This window comes from Nerophis ophidion, linkage group LG10, assembly GCF_033978795.1.
Source record: "Nerophis ophidion isolate RoL-2023_Sa linkage group LG10, RoL_Noph_v1.0, whole genome shotgun sequence".
Taxonomy (NCBI): Eukaryota; Metazoa; Chordata; class Actinopteri; order Syngnathiformes; family Syngnathidae; genus Nerophis; species Nerophis ophidion.
In genome coordinates, this window is record NC_084620.1 from 30285880 (window position 1) to 30300879 (window position 15000).

At 43.2% G+C, this 15000-nt stretch overlaps 4 protein-coding genes across 6 annotated transcripts in view; 1 reads left to right on the top strand and 3 right to left on the bottom strand.

Annotated features, from left to right (window-relative positions):
* ltb4r (leukotriene B4 receptor) overlaps positions 1-2058 on the bottom strand; it is a 2895-nt gene extending 837 nt beyond the window's left edge. The window contains exons 1-3 of one of the 2 annotated variants that reach the window (XM_061913425.1): positions 1912-2058; positions 1180-1703; positions 34-310 (exon numbers count right to left, since the gene is read on the bottom strand). In XM_061913425.1, coding sequence (XP_061769409.1) covers positions 34-310; positions 1180-1652 — 750 coding nt within the window. In that variant the 5' untranslated portion in view covers positions 1653-1703; positions 1912-2058. Of the gene's footprint in view, positions 1-33; positions 311-1179 lie in introns of both variants that reach the window. The other variant, XM_061913424.1, reaches the window with a different exon arrangement.
* A 3311-nt stretch (positions 2059-5369) lies between these two features.
* Positions 5370-7820, bottom strand: LOC133560654 (leukotriene B4 receptor 1-like). The gene is made up of 5 exons (XM_061913423.1): positions 7671-7820; positions 6481-7064; positions 6215-6415; positions 6113-6153; positions 5370-5901 (listed from the first exon to the last, which is right to left on the bottom strand). The coding sequence occupies exons 1-5, from the start codon at positions 7738-7740 to the stop codon at positions 5604-5606; spliced, it is 1194 nt and encodes a 397-aa protein (XP_061769407.1). The 5' UTR covers positions 7741-7820; the 3' UTR covers positions 5370-5603.
* A 29-nt stretch (positions 7821-7849) lies between these two features.
* Positions 7850-12143, top strand: LOC133560656 (vascular cell adhesion protein 1-like). The gene is made up of 4 exons (XM_061913426.1): positions 7850-10438; positions 10693-10745; positions 10812-11174; positions 11263-12143. The coding sequence occupies exons 2-4, from the start codon at positions 10697-10699 to the stop codon at positions 11421-11423; spliced, it is 573 nt and encodes a 190-aa protein (XP_061769410.1). The 5' UTR covers positions 7850-10438; positions 10693-10696; the 3' UTR covers positions 11424-12143.
* The window catches only part of tec (tec protein tyrosine kinase), a 25076-nt gene continuing 21586 nt past the window's right edge, over positions 11511-15000 (bottom strand). For both annotated transcript variants that reach the window (XM_061913422.1, XM_061913420.1), the window contains exons 16-18: positions 14618-14736; positions 12977-13134; positions 11511-12912 (exon numbers count right to left, since the gene is read on the bottom strand). In XM_061913422.1, coding sequence (XP_061769406.1) covers positions 12829-12912; positions 12977-13134; positions 14618-14736 — 361 coding nt within the window. In that variant the 3' untranslated portion in view covers positions 11511-12828. The remainder of the gene's footprint in view (positions 12913-12976; positions 13135-14617; positions 14737-15000) is intronic.

Genomic DNA, 15000 nt, shown 5'->3' on the forward strand with positions numbered 1-15000 from the left:
CGGTCCTTACGTCCGGAAGTCTGAGAGAATCACCTCAATGATGTTGATGATGTGATACGGCACCCAGAAGATGGTAAAGGCGCAGATGATCATCAGGATCAGGCGGCTGCCTTGGCCTCGACGCTGGAACATGGCGCTCCGCAGGCGGCAGATGACTGAAGAGTAGCAGGTGTTGATGAGAGAGAAAGGCACCAGGCAGCCCATGACGGTCTCAAAGGTGTACTGGAAGACCCGGTGACCCACACTGCCCCAGTGGTACGGCACACAATATCTCAGCGTGGCGTTGTTTGGGAACACTTTCCTCAAATTGCTGCACATGCAAACACAACGCTGCAATTCCAGACATAATGCAGAATATACAGTCGTGGTCAAAAGTTTACATACACTTGTAAAGAACATCATGTCATGGCTGTCTGGAGTTTCCAATAATTTCTACATGTCTTATTTATTTGTGATAGAGTGATTGGAGCACATACTTGTTGGGTACCAAAACCATTCATGAATTTTGGTTCTTTTATGAATTTATTATGGGTCTACTGAAAATGTGACCAAATCTGCTGGGTCAAAAGTATACATACAGCAATTTTTAACATTTGGTTACATGTCCCTTGGCAAGTTTCACTGCAAAAAGGCGCTTTTGGTTGCCATCCACAAGCTTCTGGCAAGCTTCTGGTTGAATGTTTGACCACTCCTCTTGACAAAATTGGTGCAGTTCAGCTAAATGTGTTGCTTTTCTGACATGGACTTGTTTCTTCAGCATTGTCCACACGTTTAAGTCAGGACTTTGGGAAGGCCATTCTAAAACCTTAATTCTAGCCTGATTTTGCCATTCCTTTACCACTTTTGACGTGTGTTCGGGGTCATTGTCCTGTTTGAACACACAACTATGTGCCCAAGACCCAACCTCTGGGCAGATGATTGTAGGTTGTCCCATTTAATGCACCAGTTCCATTGGCAGCAAAACAGGCCCAGAGCATAATACTACCACCACCATGCTTTACGGTGGGCATGGTCTTCCTGGGATTAAATGCCTCACCTTTTCTCCTCCAAACATATTGCTAAGTATTGTGGCCAAACAATACCTTCTGGGGGAAAGTTCTGTGGTTGAGACTGCCATGAAATTCTGTTCTTTACAAGTGTTTGTAAACTTTTGACCACAACTCTACATGTAGGACTTACCTGCGATAGAAGGGCATGGGGAGGGACAGCAAGAAGGCCATGACCCAGACCCCCAGCAAGAGAACCAGCAAAGAGCGCTTAGTCCGCATCCTCTGTGACAGGAAAGGCCTGGTGACGGCCAACCAGCGGTCCATGCTCATCAGGCAGATAAGGTAGATGGACACGTACATGTTGACGCTCGAGAGGTAGTGCACCAGCTTGCACGCCGCCGAGCCAAACTCCCACCCTTGTCCGGCGGCCAAGAAGCGCAGGAAAACCGGGGCGGTGAGCAGCACGAAGGCGTCGGCCAGCGCCAGGTTGAGCACCAGCAAACACGTTACCGAGCGCTTCCGGACGCGGCAAATCACTGACCACACCACGAAGAGGTTCCCGGGGAAGCCCAGCGCGAACGCCACGGTTAAGATGGCAATACCGACCTTAGCCGAAGTGCTGATGGGCGGCGAGAAAGCGGTAGAGCTGGCATTGGACGCCATGGCTTCATCCACGCAACGATTTATTTGACTTCTGCTACTGTGGACAGCACACTTGTAGAGAGGAAGCAGGAAGTGTTGAAATGACAGCACACAAACATTACAGCATTAATGACTTCACAATAAAGTCCTAGGACAGAGTGAGCAGGGTCAAGGGCCAAAACCATGAAGGTTGACATTGCCAACATCTGGAAGCGTTAACACAAAACGTTTCCTACTTGTTACTTTCAGGAAGGTTATGATCTTTCAAAATAAAAGTTACCTGTCGAGACGAGGAGGCCGCTCACGTGCAGTCACTTTGACATCCCTGGCTGCTTCCAGGGCACTGAGAGGAAACGAGGTGTGCTCACGCTACAGGCGGACATTGTGTAATGACAAGTGTGACGTGAGGGGAAGCCCTGCAACCACGTCAGCTTTGCAGGGTTGTTCAAAAACAATGAAGCAATTTCATTTCGCAATATTTTAATAAGGAGAATGAATAGAAAAAAAAACAGCCAAGTCACAAGTATTCAACACACAATCAGCTTCTTCTTTTTTTTAACTTATTTTTTTACAAGTGTTCATTGTGGCCACTCTTTTTAATTAACCGTCTATTTCAAATTTCTATTTCAAACGTCTGTCAGCTAAAGGTACACATGCTTTTTTATTAAGTGGTAAATGGGTTATTATACTGGCATAGCGCTTTTCTACTTTCAAGGTACTCAAAGGGCTTTGACACTGCTTCCACATTCACACACACACATTCACACACAGATGGCGGGAGCTGCTACGCAAGGCCCTAACCACGACCAATCAGGAGCAAGAGTGAAGTGTCTTGCTCAATGACACAACGGGCGTGACTATGTTGGTAGAAGCTGGGGATCGAACAAGGAACCCTCAGGTCTCTGGCACTGCCACTCTCCCAAACACTGCCACGCTGTCCCCTATAATTCAGATTAACTTGAAAATGTTCACACAGTTTGAGCTTTTGCAACAAATCACCTGGAAGTTTGGTGTGCACCTTCTCGACACATGATGAAAAAAAAAAAAAACATGGCTGCTATCAAACAAAACGCCAACTTCAGGACTGGCCAGTTACGTCATGATAATAAATCTCTGACATCAATTACACATACAGCATGCTTGCATGTCTTTCAAAGAATTTTCCATCCATCCATTTTTTTACTGCTTGTCCCTTTCAGCGTCGCGGGGGGTGCTGGAACCTATCTCGGCTGCATTTGGGCGGTAGGCGTGGCCCCCACATTATTAATAATTTTAAGTCCCATAAAAATACATATTTACAAGGAATGGGAAGGGCAGGCCCTAGTATTTTTGTGGCCCTGAACAAGATTCTGTTAGTGGCCCCATTTCAGACTTCAATATTACTCGTGTAACACTAAACCAGGGGTGTCAAACTCATTTTAGATCTGGGGCCACATGGAGAAAAATCTACTCCCAAGTGGGACGGACTGGTGAAATCACGGCACGATAACATAAAAATAAAGAGAACTTCAGATTGTTTTTTTTTTTTAGAAATAGAACAAACCCATTCTGAAATTGTACAAATCATAATGTTGTTGTTTTTTTTTACACTTACATGTCTCGGTTAACAGTATTCTATCTTTATTTGACGCTATTTATACTTTCTAAATAAATGATGTGATAATGTTCATCAGTCAATTCATTGGTGTTAATTTTCAATCTATCAAGATAAAAAAAATAATACCAAAATTAAAATTACAAAATGTTATTTATGCAGTTTGCTCATTTTCCTCAACTGGTTTATTTTGTACACATGTAGCATCATCTACAAAAGGTACAAATAATTGCTATTGCGACATCTAGTGGACACATTTACAATAACAGTTTTTTACATTCCAAAATTTCTGCTCATTTTTATACGGATGAAGAGGTTTTTTTTATAAATATAGAACAAGTTTTATATTTATTATTGTCGTCTTGTTTGGGAGCCAATTATAGACCAAGATACAATCTTATAAAACAATTTTATGAGACAAAAGATGCTGTCAGTAGTTGGAAACCAAACAAACTCATCCCGCGGGCCAGAGAAAACCTATTTGCGGGCCGTACATTTAACAACCCTGCAACCAGACAGTGCTACTTGTAGTACAGTCGTCCCTGGCAACATCAGGCTTTGAAGTTTGCGGCGTATAAAGTCGTGTTACAAGCAGTAAAGTTTTTATGCTCAAGCTATAAAAATGTTCCATTCATAATTTATAAATCTTACTTTTTGGAAACTAATTTACTATGACCGGGCCTGGAACCTATTAATAGCAATAAACAACGGTTTACTCTATTACTTTTTTCTGGCCCTGGAAGTCTGAGTGTGTGCATACAACCAACAACTAACAAAGATGCAGTTCAGTCACATTTGTAATCACATATTTAGAGATAATGTAATATTCATATTTCACAAGTTAAGATTTGTACAGTATACATGCTATAAATAATCACACAGGAACAACAAACAAAAAACAGACTACACTGACAACTACAATTCAGTCGAATATGCTCAATGGCCATGCGTTTGAAATCCAGATTAGGTCCAAAATTCATATGAAAAGGTAAACAAATAGAATTGAGGGTGTGAAGAGACAGAAACATGTTAGCTATTTCCTATCGCAGTGAAGACATTTCAAAACTACTTTGGCGCTTTGGCATTTATCGAAAAAGTAAACAAAACGCATTAAGTGGTAAAAAAAAAATAATAATAAGTATGAAAAAAAACAACGTTCTTTAGACATATTTTGGGGGAAAATGTTATGCTTTTCAGTCGTTAAAGAAATACAGCTTTAAATCTGTCGCAATAATGACATGATGCTAAATTAGCGATTATCTCTATTGGCTTTTGAAAGGACGCAGCCTCGAAGCTGCCAAAACAAGGTTAAACAGAGGACATGTTGACTTACTGCTGCATCAAAGTTTGAAACAAGCAGAGCATAATTTCATTCATGAGACAGTTCAGTGCGTCAAAGTAGAACAAGCTAAGCTGAAGTGATCATCCATCCATCCATTTCTACCGCTTGTCCCTTTTGGGGTGGCGGGGGGTGCTGGAGCCTATCTCAGCTGCATACGGGCAGAAGGCGGCGTTCACCCTGGACAAGTAACCACCTCATCGCAGGGCCAACACAGATAGACAGACAAAATCCACGCTCACATTCACACACTACTTCACCATAATAATGTGGCCCCCGTCGTGGTTGTGGCCCTAAACTGCAAAGGGTGTTAATGCCAGGGGCTGGCCCAAGATGGGAATCTTCCAACTCACGATTCAATTCCTAGGGTTGACAACTCGATTCAAAATTGATTAAAATCAATTTTCAGATTAATATTATTTGGTATAAAAATTATAATAACTTTTTAAAACAGGTTATAAAAGCTGCTCTAATGACGTAAGCGTAGAAGCTGGGCTAAAAACATCTTTTTAAAACGTATTCTTTTAAAAACTTAAAACTTATTTTTGTATCCATTTTTGAAAATTATAATTAGATTTGGAATCGGAATATATACAATTTGCGATTCGGATGTGAAGATTTTTTTTCAGCACCTCTAGTCTTTACATATGTGCTACATCTCATTAGATTGTGCAAAGTCAGGTGGTACAAGCAGGACATTAATAAACGACAAAAGACAAAAGTCTGTTTTTTTATAACGCCCCACTATTATGTGTGATCCACTATGGACTGGACTCTCACAATATTATTCCAGATCCACTCGACGTCTATTGGAGGATTGATTTATTGACTGACTTCCTAGTTGTAGTGCAGCTGCAGCAACACTTGTGTTCCGGTTTATTCAAACCTTTGCTTGCCACACAAACACATTCGTACAACAACACAACCACAGCGGGACAAGACAGACGTGGAGAGTTGGTGTTGTTATTTGTCCTCCAAAAGTTTATAGGTTCATCGTGTAGACGGACACAGGAGTTGTTCAAGACCACCATCAGCAGCGTCACGTCTGCAGCTTCGGGGCTTTGACATTAGAGCCCGAGTTAGAGTCCTGACCTTTTTCCTTGAGCATGACGCCATCCGATTCTTTGTCTTTATCCCGACTGTTTTGGCTGTTCTGACGGCTCTTCCTGGTGGCTGAGTCCAGACCGGTCGCCTCGAACAGGCGGGCCATGAAAGCCATACCCTCTCGGCGGATGTACGACTTGCCGGCGAAGAAGTACAGCACCGGGTTGGCGCAGCTGCTGATAAAAGCCACTGAGGAGGTGACGGCTCTACCCCGATGCCAGATTTTACCCAACCTGTCGGATCGGAACTGATATTGTGATTGCAGTTTGAGGTGTTTATGTTCAAAAAAGCAGAGGGCTGAGAAAGGTTATAGAGGGGCAGGACAAACCTCAGACCACATCAGCAGCTTAAAACTGCCAATCCAAAAAGATATGACAAAACTAGGCAAGAAAGTTGCAACCGTAACCACGACAAGCAAGTACCAAAGCATGTGTGAAGGCTTACATTGTTGTGACCTCCCCCTCGGGACATAGCGCCCATGTAACCTGGGGAAACAAACGACAGGTAAATAGTCGCCACAAGTACACGCTGAGCAAGCACGTTTACCTGCACCATGTTGACAACGTGGTAGGGCAGCCAGAAGAGGCAGAAGGTCACCACGATGGCCAGGATGAGCTTCTCGCTGCGAATGTGCCGGCGGAATTTGATCCTTTGGATGCGACGCAAAATGCAGATGTAGCTGACCACTACGATGCTGTAAGGAACCAGGAAGCCCAGGACCAGCTCCAGCATGTACTGGATGACCGTCTACACACACAGATAGGTGGTCAATGTTTTCATGATGACAGTGGTGTGCGCCGATACAAACTTACGTGACTCTCCTCGTCATGAAACGAGTCGCAGATGGCGCGGCCGTCATTCGACCTCACATTGCGAAAGATGAGAGCAGGGATGGAGGCGGCGGCCACCAGTGTCCACATGACTGCCAGCGTCCACGTTACCACCCTGTGCCCGGCCAAGGCGGCGACACGCTGCGGCCGCACTATCGCCAGCAGTCTGTAGAGGCTCATGATGGTGATGATGTGGATGGAGGCGTACATGTTGGCCAGGCACAGGTAGAAGAGCACCTTGCACATCACCTTCCCGAACACCCACGTCTTCATTATCAAGTAGGCGATGAAGAACGGAGTCAGTGCCATTAACGAGCCGTCAGCAATGGCCAGGTTGAGGATGAGGAGGGTGGTAATGGTCTGCTTCCGGGCGCGGGCCAGGATGCTCCAGATGACAAAGAGGTTGCCGGGGAAGCCCACGAGAAAGACGAGGCTAAGGATTAGTGCGCCCATGGTGGTCGCGGACGTGCTGTCCACGATGGTCTCGTTCCTCTGCGTGAGCGCCGTTGAGCCGTTGGCGGGCGCCATCAGGCGGCGGTGGAGGGCGTGGGAGCGCCGGTCGTCACCTGCCAAAATAGTGTCTGAACATGAGCGAGCAGGTCGGGTCAAGTGTTTGGAGGGAGGGGTTGTGCACACCTAACGGGATTTAACCGAGAATGCTGATTCCTGAGAGGCGAGACCAGACACGCACCAGATTGAGCAACTGTTTCATTTACAGCCTGTGACAGAGTGCTCAATAATAAAAAACAAATAGATGGGAACCAGGTTGCTGTTAAAGGCCAAGAGGGTTCTTGCACTGACTTACATTTAGACCGAAACATACCCCGCCTTCTTTGTCACTCAAAGTGTCTGTGCACTTGACTGCAGACCATTTCTCATTAACGACTCTTCACAATGAACTCAACAAAACACAAATCATTAAAAGATGACAATGAGTGCAATCTTTTCATGGAACGCTCACAAATACTGAAAGTCATTGCACAAGCTACTTTCTGTTCTACAAGGGTGTGTTTGTGTGTGCTTTGACTCATACACACACACACACACACACACACACACCTGTGAAGGAATCCAGTAAACAGGCAGCAAAAATGGGTAAAGCAGCCGAGCCACTTGTTCTGTGCACGTTTGTACAGGATAAACGTGAAACTAGACGGCAGTAAAAGACTCACCTGTTTGTGCCCAGTAGGAGAACCGAAAAATCCTTGAGGATGAAGGCGTTCTTGCGCCTTTTCCTAACATCCCCCTCCCACCCACAGGCCCATGACTGCATCCCGCCGAATGCTGCACAAAGAGTATTGACAACGGGGAGGTGTGTCTTCCTCAGTACCTGTCCCGCCCTCCCCTGAGAGTCTGTGAACATCGTCACACATTCCCTTCAGCTGAGTGTTAACTTAGTCATGTGGACTCAAATACAGATTCTACATCTGAATGTGACACTGCTTCTGAAAAGATCACAAGAACAAATGCTCTGGTGGTTTTGAGCACAAAAATGGCGGATTCAATCCATGGGCCAGAGAGCTTGGATGTACCACATGTCGGCAAAAGGATGGGGAGAGACTGCAGGACAAAAACACACCAAGGGAATTACTCCCAAAAAAGTGGGGTTAGGACTCCGAGAAACATTAACAACATAAATTTAGAAAATGAGAAAGAAATGATGTCCGGGACAGTACCCTGGTGCACCCGGTTAGTCAAAAACTCCTGGCATCACAATTTCTACATGCTCTAAAAGAAGGCTATTCATCTCAATTTTTCGACTGCAAGATGCTGGATTTTGGCATCAACTGGAACATGCTGTCGTATACGCCAATTCATAGCATCCCAAACATGCTCAATGGGTGACATGTCCGGTGAGTATGCCCGCCATGCAAGAACTGTGATCTTTTCAGCTTCCAGGAATTGTGTGCAGGTGCTTACAACATGGGGCCGTGCACTGTCATGCGCTTGAGGTGAATGGCACAACAATGGGCTTCAGAATCTCGCCATGGTATCTCTGTGTATTCAAAATACCATAAATAAAATGCACTTGCATCCGTTGTCCGTAAAAAACGCCTGCCCATACCATAACCCCACCCCCACCATGGGCTACTCCATTCACAATGTTGACATCAGCAAACTGCCCTCCCACACGACATCACAGACGCTATCTGCCATGAACATTGAAAACCGGGATTCATCTGAGAACAGAACACCTCTCCAACGTGCCAGACGCCATCAAATGTGAGCCTTTGCTAACATTACTCAAGCTGGTTGCGATGACAAACTGGGGTCAGGTCGAGACCCTGATGAAGACGACGAGCATGCAGATGCTCATCGATGAGCTTCCCTGAGATGGTTTCTCACAGTTTGTGCTGAAATTCTGTGTTTATGCAAACCCATTGTTGCAGCTGCTGTCCGGGTGACTGGTCTCAGAGGATTATGGGAGGTGCACCTGCTGGATGTGGAGGTCCTGGGCTGGCGTGGTTACACGTGGTCTGCAGTTGTGAGGCCGGTTGGATGTACTGACAAATTATCTGAAACGCCTTTGGGGATGGCTTATGGTAGAAAAATTAACATTCAATTCACGAGCAACAGATCTGGTGGACATTCCTGCAGTCAGAATGCCATTGTGCTGTGTGATAAAACTGCACATTACAGTGGCCTTTTATTGTGGATAGCCTCAGGCACACCTGTGCAATGATTATGTTGTTTAATCAGCATCTTAATATGCCACACCTGTGAGGTGGGATGGATTATCTTTGCAAAGAAGAAATGCTCACTGACACAGATTTAGACAGATTTGTGAACAATATTTGAGAAGAATAGTTATTTTATGTATATAGTAGACGTTTTATATCTTTGAATTCAAATCATGAAAAATGGGAGCAAAAACAAAAGTTTTCCTTTTATATTTTTGTTTAGAGTAGATGCTTATTTTGTATCAATTAAGAGTTATTTTAGATTTTAACAATTAAAAAGTCTATTATCAAACATTTCTGTTAGAACTACCACTCAATAAATTCAAATCATATTCATATTTTATTTGGAGCTGTACAAAGCTAAAATCATATTGGGAAGAAGTACACTATGTTTTGTGTTTAGTGTTGGGATATAAAATTCCAATGACATGTATGACTATGTATATGGGACACATATTGTCAGTTGTACAGACAGAAGATTGTTATTTGATTAAGGTACTTTTAACAGCCTTTAGGAAAGTCCTGGTACAAACCTGAATCTCCTACTGGAAAACTACGGCTGGACATTATCAAAGAAATATGGACAATGGAGAAAATGACTCATGTACTAAATATGAGGGAATACCTCTTTAAGAAAAAGATTGTTAAAGTGGATAATTTATTTAGAAAAAACATTCATGATACTTTTGAGATGATAAGTAACCTACTAGAAAAATGATTTTTTTTCTATTATATCCTTTAACAGCGAGGGAGCAGGAAAGGGCTAGGAATATTCTTGTCATAAAAATTAATATGAAGCGGCCGGTTATTCATTAACTGACATTGTACATGTGCCTCCTCCCCCACGGATTTACTCTAGTGTTTTGAGTAAATGAAATCTGCTGCAAATATATCAATTGTCTCCCATGTTTTGAATTAAACTCTGAACTCAACCACCAGTGGAATAGCCTAGTCTAAAGAACCTTTATTACTAAATGAACTGGAAATACGTTAAATATACACAACCGGCTGTGTGTGTTGGGGCCCCAAGGGAGGATTAATTGTTTAAATGTACACATAAACGACCTAAAAAAGTACATAAAGAGGTGTCTTTCCAAGTGGCCACACCCCTATTACAGGTGATACTAGACCTGACAAGTTACACTTCATCTGCACAATCCAGCAATTTCTACATACTTGCTGCTTGTCAACTCCAGGAACTTAACCTAAATTTAGATGATAACATGAGCCAGCAGTAAAGGGATAATACTTGAGTCAAGGTGAGTCCTGTTTTTTGTGTATTTTAAATAGTTCAGTTATGTTTTACCCATATTTGCTAAAAGTGACGTGAGTGGCCTGCAAACATCACCATCATGTCGACGCCTGGAGCTCTGATAGCATTACAACGTAAAGGACAAGTTTTAAGCCTGAATTGTATATTGACATGGCCAACCGCCGAGATGGGTTGTGAGTGAACTTGCACCTGATGGGCTGAATCCTTTAATCGACACACACACACTGTCTCTGCTTCCAGGGAGATGATGCGCAAGATCATTCTGCTCCTTGGACTCACCTCCGGCTGTGTCTGTGAGTCGTCCTCCTCCCCCACCTCGTCTATATTGATCACATGACCTGATGTGTTATCTTCTTCAGGTGGATTTGAGGTTAACGTGACCCAGGCGTCCTACTCCGCCAAAGAAAACGACAACATCACTCTGCGTTGGACGTTCACCAGCCATCGCAACATGCTCCTCAGCTCATTGTGGATCCATTGCGAGATCTTTGCCCAGGGCAAGGCACCAGTCCACCTATTTCGTCTGCAAGAAGGTGTGGAGGTGCCCGCGGTCTACAAGGGACCTTTTACAGAGCGCTTACAGAGCGACATGGGTGCTTTGAATCGGGGAAAAATCATCTTACGACTGTTTAGACTCCGACTGGAAGACTCTGGCTTGTACAGGTGTCAAGTCACAACCAGAGAGGGCAGAAAGTCTGCAGAATGTCAAGTCATCGTCACAGGTAAGCTTTGGAACGAGAGGGAGAAACATTAACATAAAAATAAATCAGCTATGGAAAATTGTTACCTGTGTTTTATGTCCTCTGCCAGCTAGCAATGTGGTGAACGAGGGGGTTAACGGGACATTAGCGAGTCCCCCACCGCAAGACTCAGACGACCACAACATTTTAAGGGCACTTCTTCTCACCGCGATAGCAGCAGCGGTGGTGGCAGCACTTGCAGCAGGCTACTTGCTCTCACTCATCCTTTGATACATAAAGCAGCGGTGAACTGTCCAGCAGTGCCGTGTCATGTCTGTTTGAAGCAGCACAGGTCTTTAAGGAGACACGCAGAAAAACTACACTGTTATCTTTTTTTTTATTATAACATTGTCTGTGAGGCGAATAAACAGTTTTTAAAAACAAAAAACAAAACAAAAAGGCAGCATCCTTTTTTTAATCAGTATTTTAATGGACCAAATCTGACATTGACATTACTGCGAGGTTTAAAGGACCCATATGATACTAACTTGATTTTATAATTGTTATAATGATGCCCCAAGAGCAGGGATATTCCACTAAATTGTTTTGTATATTCTGTAGAACCAGCATTCTCTACAGTAGATATTTGAATTTTGTGTATTTCTTTTGTCAGAGTTACAAGAGTGTTCTGCTGTTTTTAAAGACCTTTTGCTAAGAAGCTAATCTTTGATCATCTTTTTTCACCAGTTGAATAGCCCAATTGGTGAAAAAGAGAAGACCTAAAACGGAACCTTGAGGAACACCACAAACATAACTAAAGAAGTTGAACGGGGGTCCCCACACCAGTGGTCCCCCCCCCCCAGTGTTTCTTATTGTCAAACTACTTTCATATCCAGGGATGTCGTTGTGGTTTGTGAAGCCCTTTGAGGCACTTGTGATTAAGGGCTATATGAATAAATGTTGATTGATTGATTAAAGTTTTGTGTCATACCGGTGGCACGATTAAAACTTGCTGTACGAAGCCTACATTGTCTATTCTTCCATACTTGTGAGCGCCATTAAAAAAAGGTCCTAATTTCTGTTGTTTGGCTGGAAAGTCTTCATGGATTTGGCCCCCGAACCCCAGCTGAATAGTCCTACCCTAGAGTGTGTTAATTAGCACCAAACATGAGAAAAATCTATCATCTCCCTCACTTGTTTGCTCCACTTCTGTGAGAAGAGGCGCTCAAATGCAGTCGCTTTTGAAGTTGCAGCTTTTCATAACATCATGAAGGGAAAACGTCCTTCCTCATGGACATGATACCGCCTAGTTGAATGAGTCCGCCCCAAGTATATGCCCACCCATGTGTTGTTATCCATCCGTCACTCAGCAGCGATGGAACTGCAAGTGTGGCCATTTTGTTTTTCTTCACCAAACTGGTGAATCTAGCAAGATGTTGTTGCCAAATGGGACTGTGTTGTTAGCACTGTAGCTTACATAGCTTGTGTCACTAATGTAGACAAACAACAACAAAAAGTTAAAGTTAAAAAACGCATGTTCCAGTTAAGACTTATTAAAATCCAATTTAATCAAAATTTTAGCAGTAAGGCAACATTTTGGTCAACACACTTCCAATGAACTATTTTGCGACCATAGCATCCTCACATATAATGTGCGTCTTTAAGTGTTACTGTTGTGACAGAAGTGACTAGCCTGTCAGTTGGCAAGTGCAGCATCGCCCTCTAGGGCATCAGAGATCATCAAGCAGAGCTGAGAGAAGGATGGACGGTCATCAGGTCTCTGTGGACACAGAAAGAGTCATGTTCCAGAACGTCAAGTTGAGGAGTGCGCGGGGGACACTGACCTCCTGCCAGCACATCTGCATGATGTCATAGACGGCAGCAGGTGCTAGTTTGGGCCTGGAGAGGCGGTGACCTGTGGTTACCAGGGTGACGACTTCATGGTTATTGTTTTGCTCGAATGGCATGCGGCCTTCGGTGAAAGCCTCCCATATCAGCACACCTGTGTGCACAGACAAAATAGGTTCCAATGAGCTAAATCAGGGGTCGGCAACCCAAAACGATGAAAGAGCCATATTGGACCAAAACTACAAAAAACAAATCTGTCTGGAGCCCAAAAAAATGAAAAGCCATATATAAGTCTATAATGAAGGCAACACAGGACGCAAGTGTCTATGTTAGCTATAATAGCCTACTATCAAAATGACTATGTGTCGCAGGTTGTAGCAAATCTTCGTTGACAGAAATGTTGAAATGTAATATTTATTCTATACATTTTTACAACATAAGAAACCATTAGTAAATCAGAGGCTACTCAGAAAGTGAGAAAACTCCGGGAAATTACTGGCTTTTAATGGCTAAAGTTGAAGATGTGTGTGTCCAAGTTAAGGCTGTCTTCTTTTAATAGATATATTCCAATTTTTGGCAAGCTAGGTAATGTTTGCTGTGGTCTGGAACAACATGGAATGCAGCCAATATTACATAAAGATATTGTGTCATGAGACATGCAAAACTAAATTATGTACAAAGAGGACAAAAGTAAAAGACATTAAATTAACTCAAATACACCAACGAGGCAAAATTATGCAATTTGTGCATACAACTAGTTTAAATAGTATGTTAGCATGGATTAGCTTGCCGTCATGCACTGACCAAATATGCCTGATTAGCACTCCAACACGTCAATAACATTAACAAAATGCACGTTTGTGCATTCACGCACAGTATAAAACGTTAGGTAAACAAAATGAGACAAAGAAGGAGTGGAAGATTTTACATGTAAACAAACTGTTGCGTCACAGTCCACACACTATGGTGAGTTCAAGAACCGCCAAAATTAGTAGTTTTTTGATTGAATTGATTGAAACTTTTATTAGTAGATTGATCAGTACAGTACATATTCCGTACAATTGACCACTAAATGGTAACACCCAAATAAGTTTTTCCAAATTGTTTACGTTGGGGTCCACGTAAATTAATTCTTGGTAAAAAGGACAAAACGATGTTCACCAAATCAGTGAAGTATACATACAAACATTAAACAGTGGGCTTTCTAACAATTGGGAAGGTTTGTGTCATGTTTGTCCTCAAACAAAAAAATATATTTTCCCCCATCTTTTTCCATATTTAATCCAACCATCCATCCATTTTCTACCGCTTGTCCCTTTCAGGGTCCAGGGGGGTCGCCGGAGCTTCTCTCAGCTACAATCGGGCAATAGGCAGGGTACACCCTGGACAAGTCGCCACCTCATCGCAGGGCCAACACAGATAGACACACAACATTCACACTCACATTCAGTAGCGCCAATTTTAATGTTGCTTTTTAAAAATGCTCCAGGGAGCCGGTTGGGTGGCACTAAAGAGTCGCTTGCGGCTCGAGAGCCGTGGGTTGCTGACCCCCAAGCTAAACAAACAAAAAATTTTCTCACCTGAATAAACACAAATTAAATAAAAAAATCTACAATGGCTAAAATGTACGTCCTCACCGTAGGACCAGACATCAGATTTGCTGCTATGTCTGCAGAAGTTGAGGACTTCAGGAGGCGACCACTTGACTGGAAACCTGGATCCTGATGATGAGGTGTACTGGTCGTCCAAAATGTACCTTAATGACAAAACAGGACACGTTTAAATTAGGGGTGCAAGGGTATAGGAGACTCATGATACGGTCAGTCCCTCGGTTATTGGACCATGGTTTTCGTTCATTTTAAATTAATTTACAGTTCACATATATTGACTCAAACTTATTAAATCAATCCTAAATTAGTTTAGCAGGGGGTACCGGGGTCGCGGTATGCCCCGCTACCCCGAACGAGACAAGCGGTAGTAAATGGATATATATATACATATACATATACATATATATATA

What these genes read in the sequence shown, in the direction of transcription:
- LOC133560654 (XM_061913423.1), bottom strand. Translation starts at nt 7,740, where the DNA reads ATGTTAGGAAAAGGCGCAAGAACGCCTTCATCCTCAAGGATTTTTCGG. An exon ending in TTCATGACGAGGAGAGTCAC is followed by an intron (nt 6,416 to 6,480) that starts GTAAGTTTGTAT and finishes CTGTGTGTGTAG; the next exon opens with ACGGTCATCCAGTACATGCT. An exon ending in GAGGGGGAGGTCACAACAAT is followed by an intron (nt 5,902 to 6,112) that starts GTAAGCCTTCAC and finishes CCGATCCGACAG; the next exon opens with GTTGGGTAAAATCTGGCATC.
- LOC133560656 (XM_061913426.1), top strand. Translation starts at nt 10,697, where the DNA reads ATGATGCGCAAGATCATTCTGCTCCTTGGACTCACCTCCGGCTGTGTC. An exon ending in ACTCACCTCCGGCTGTGTCT is followed by an intron (nt 10,746 to 10,811) that starts GTGAGTCGTCCT and finishes TATCTTCTTCAG; the next exon opens with GTGGATTTGAGGTTAACGTG. An exon ending in ATGTCAAGTCATCGTCACAG is followed by an intron (nt 11,175 to 11,262) that starts GTAAGCTTTGGA and finishes GTCCTCTGCCAG; the next exon opens with CTAGCAATGTGGTGAACGAG.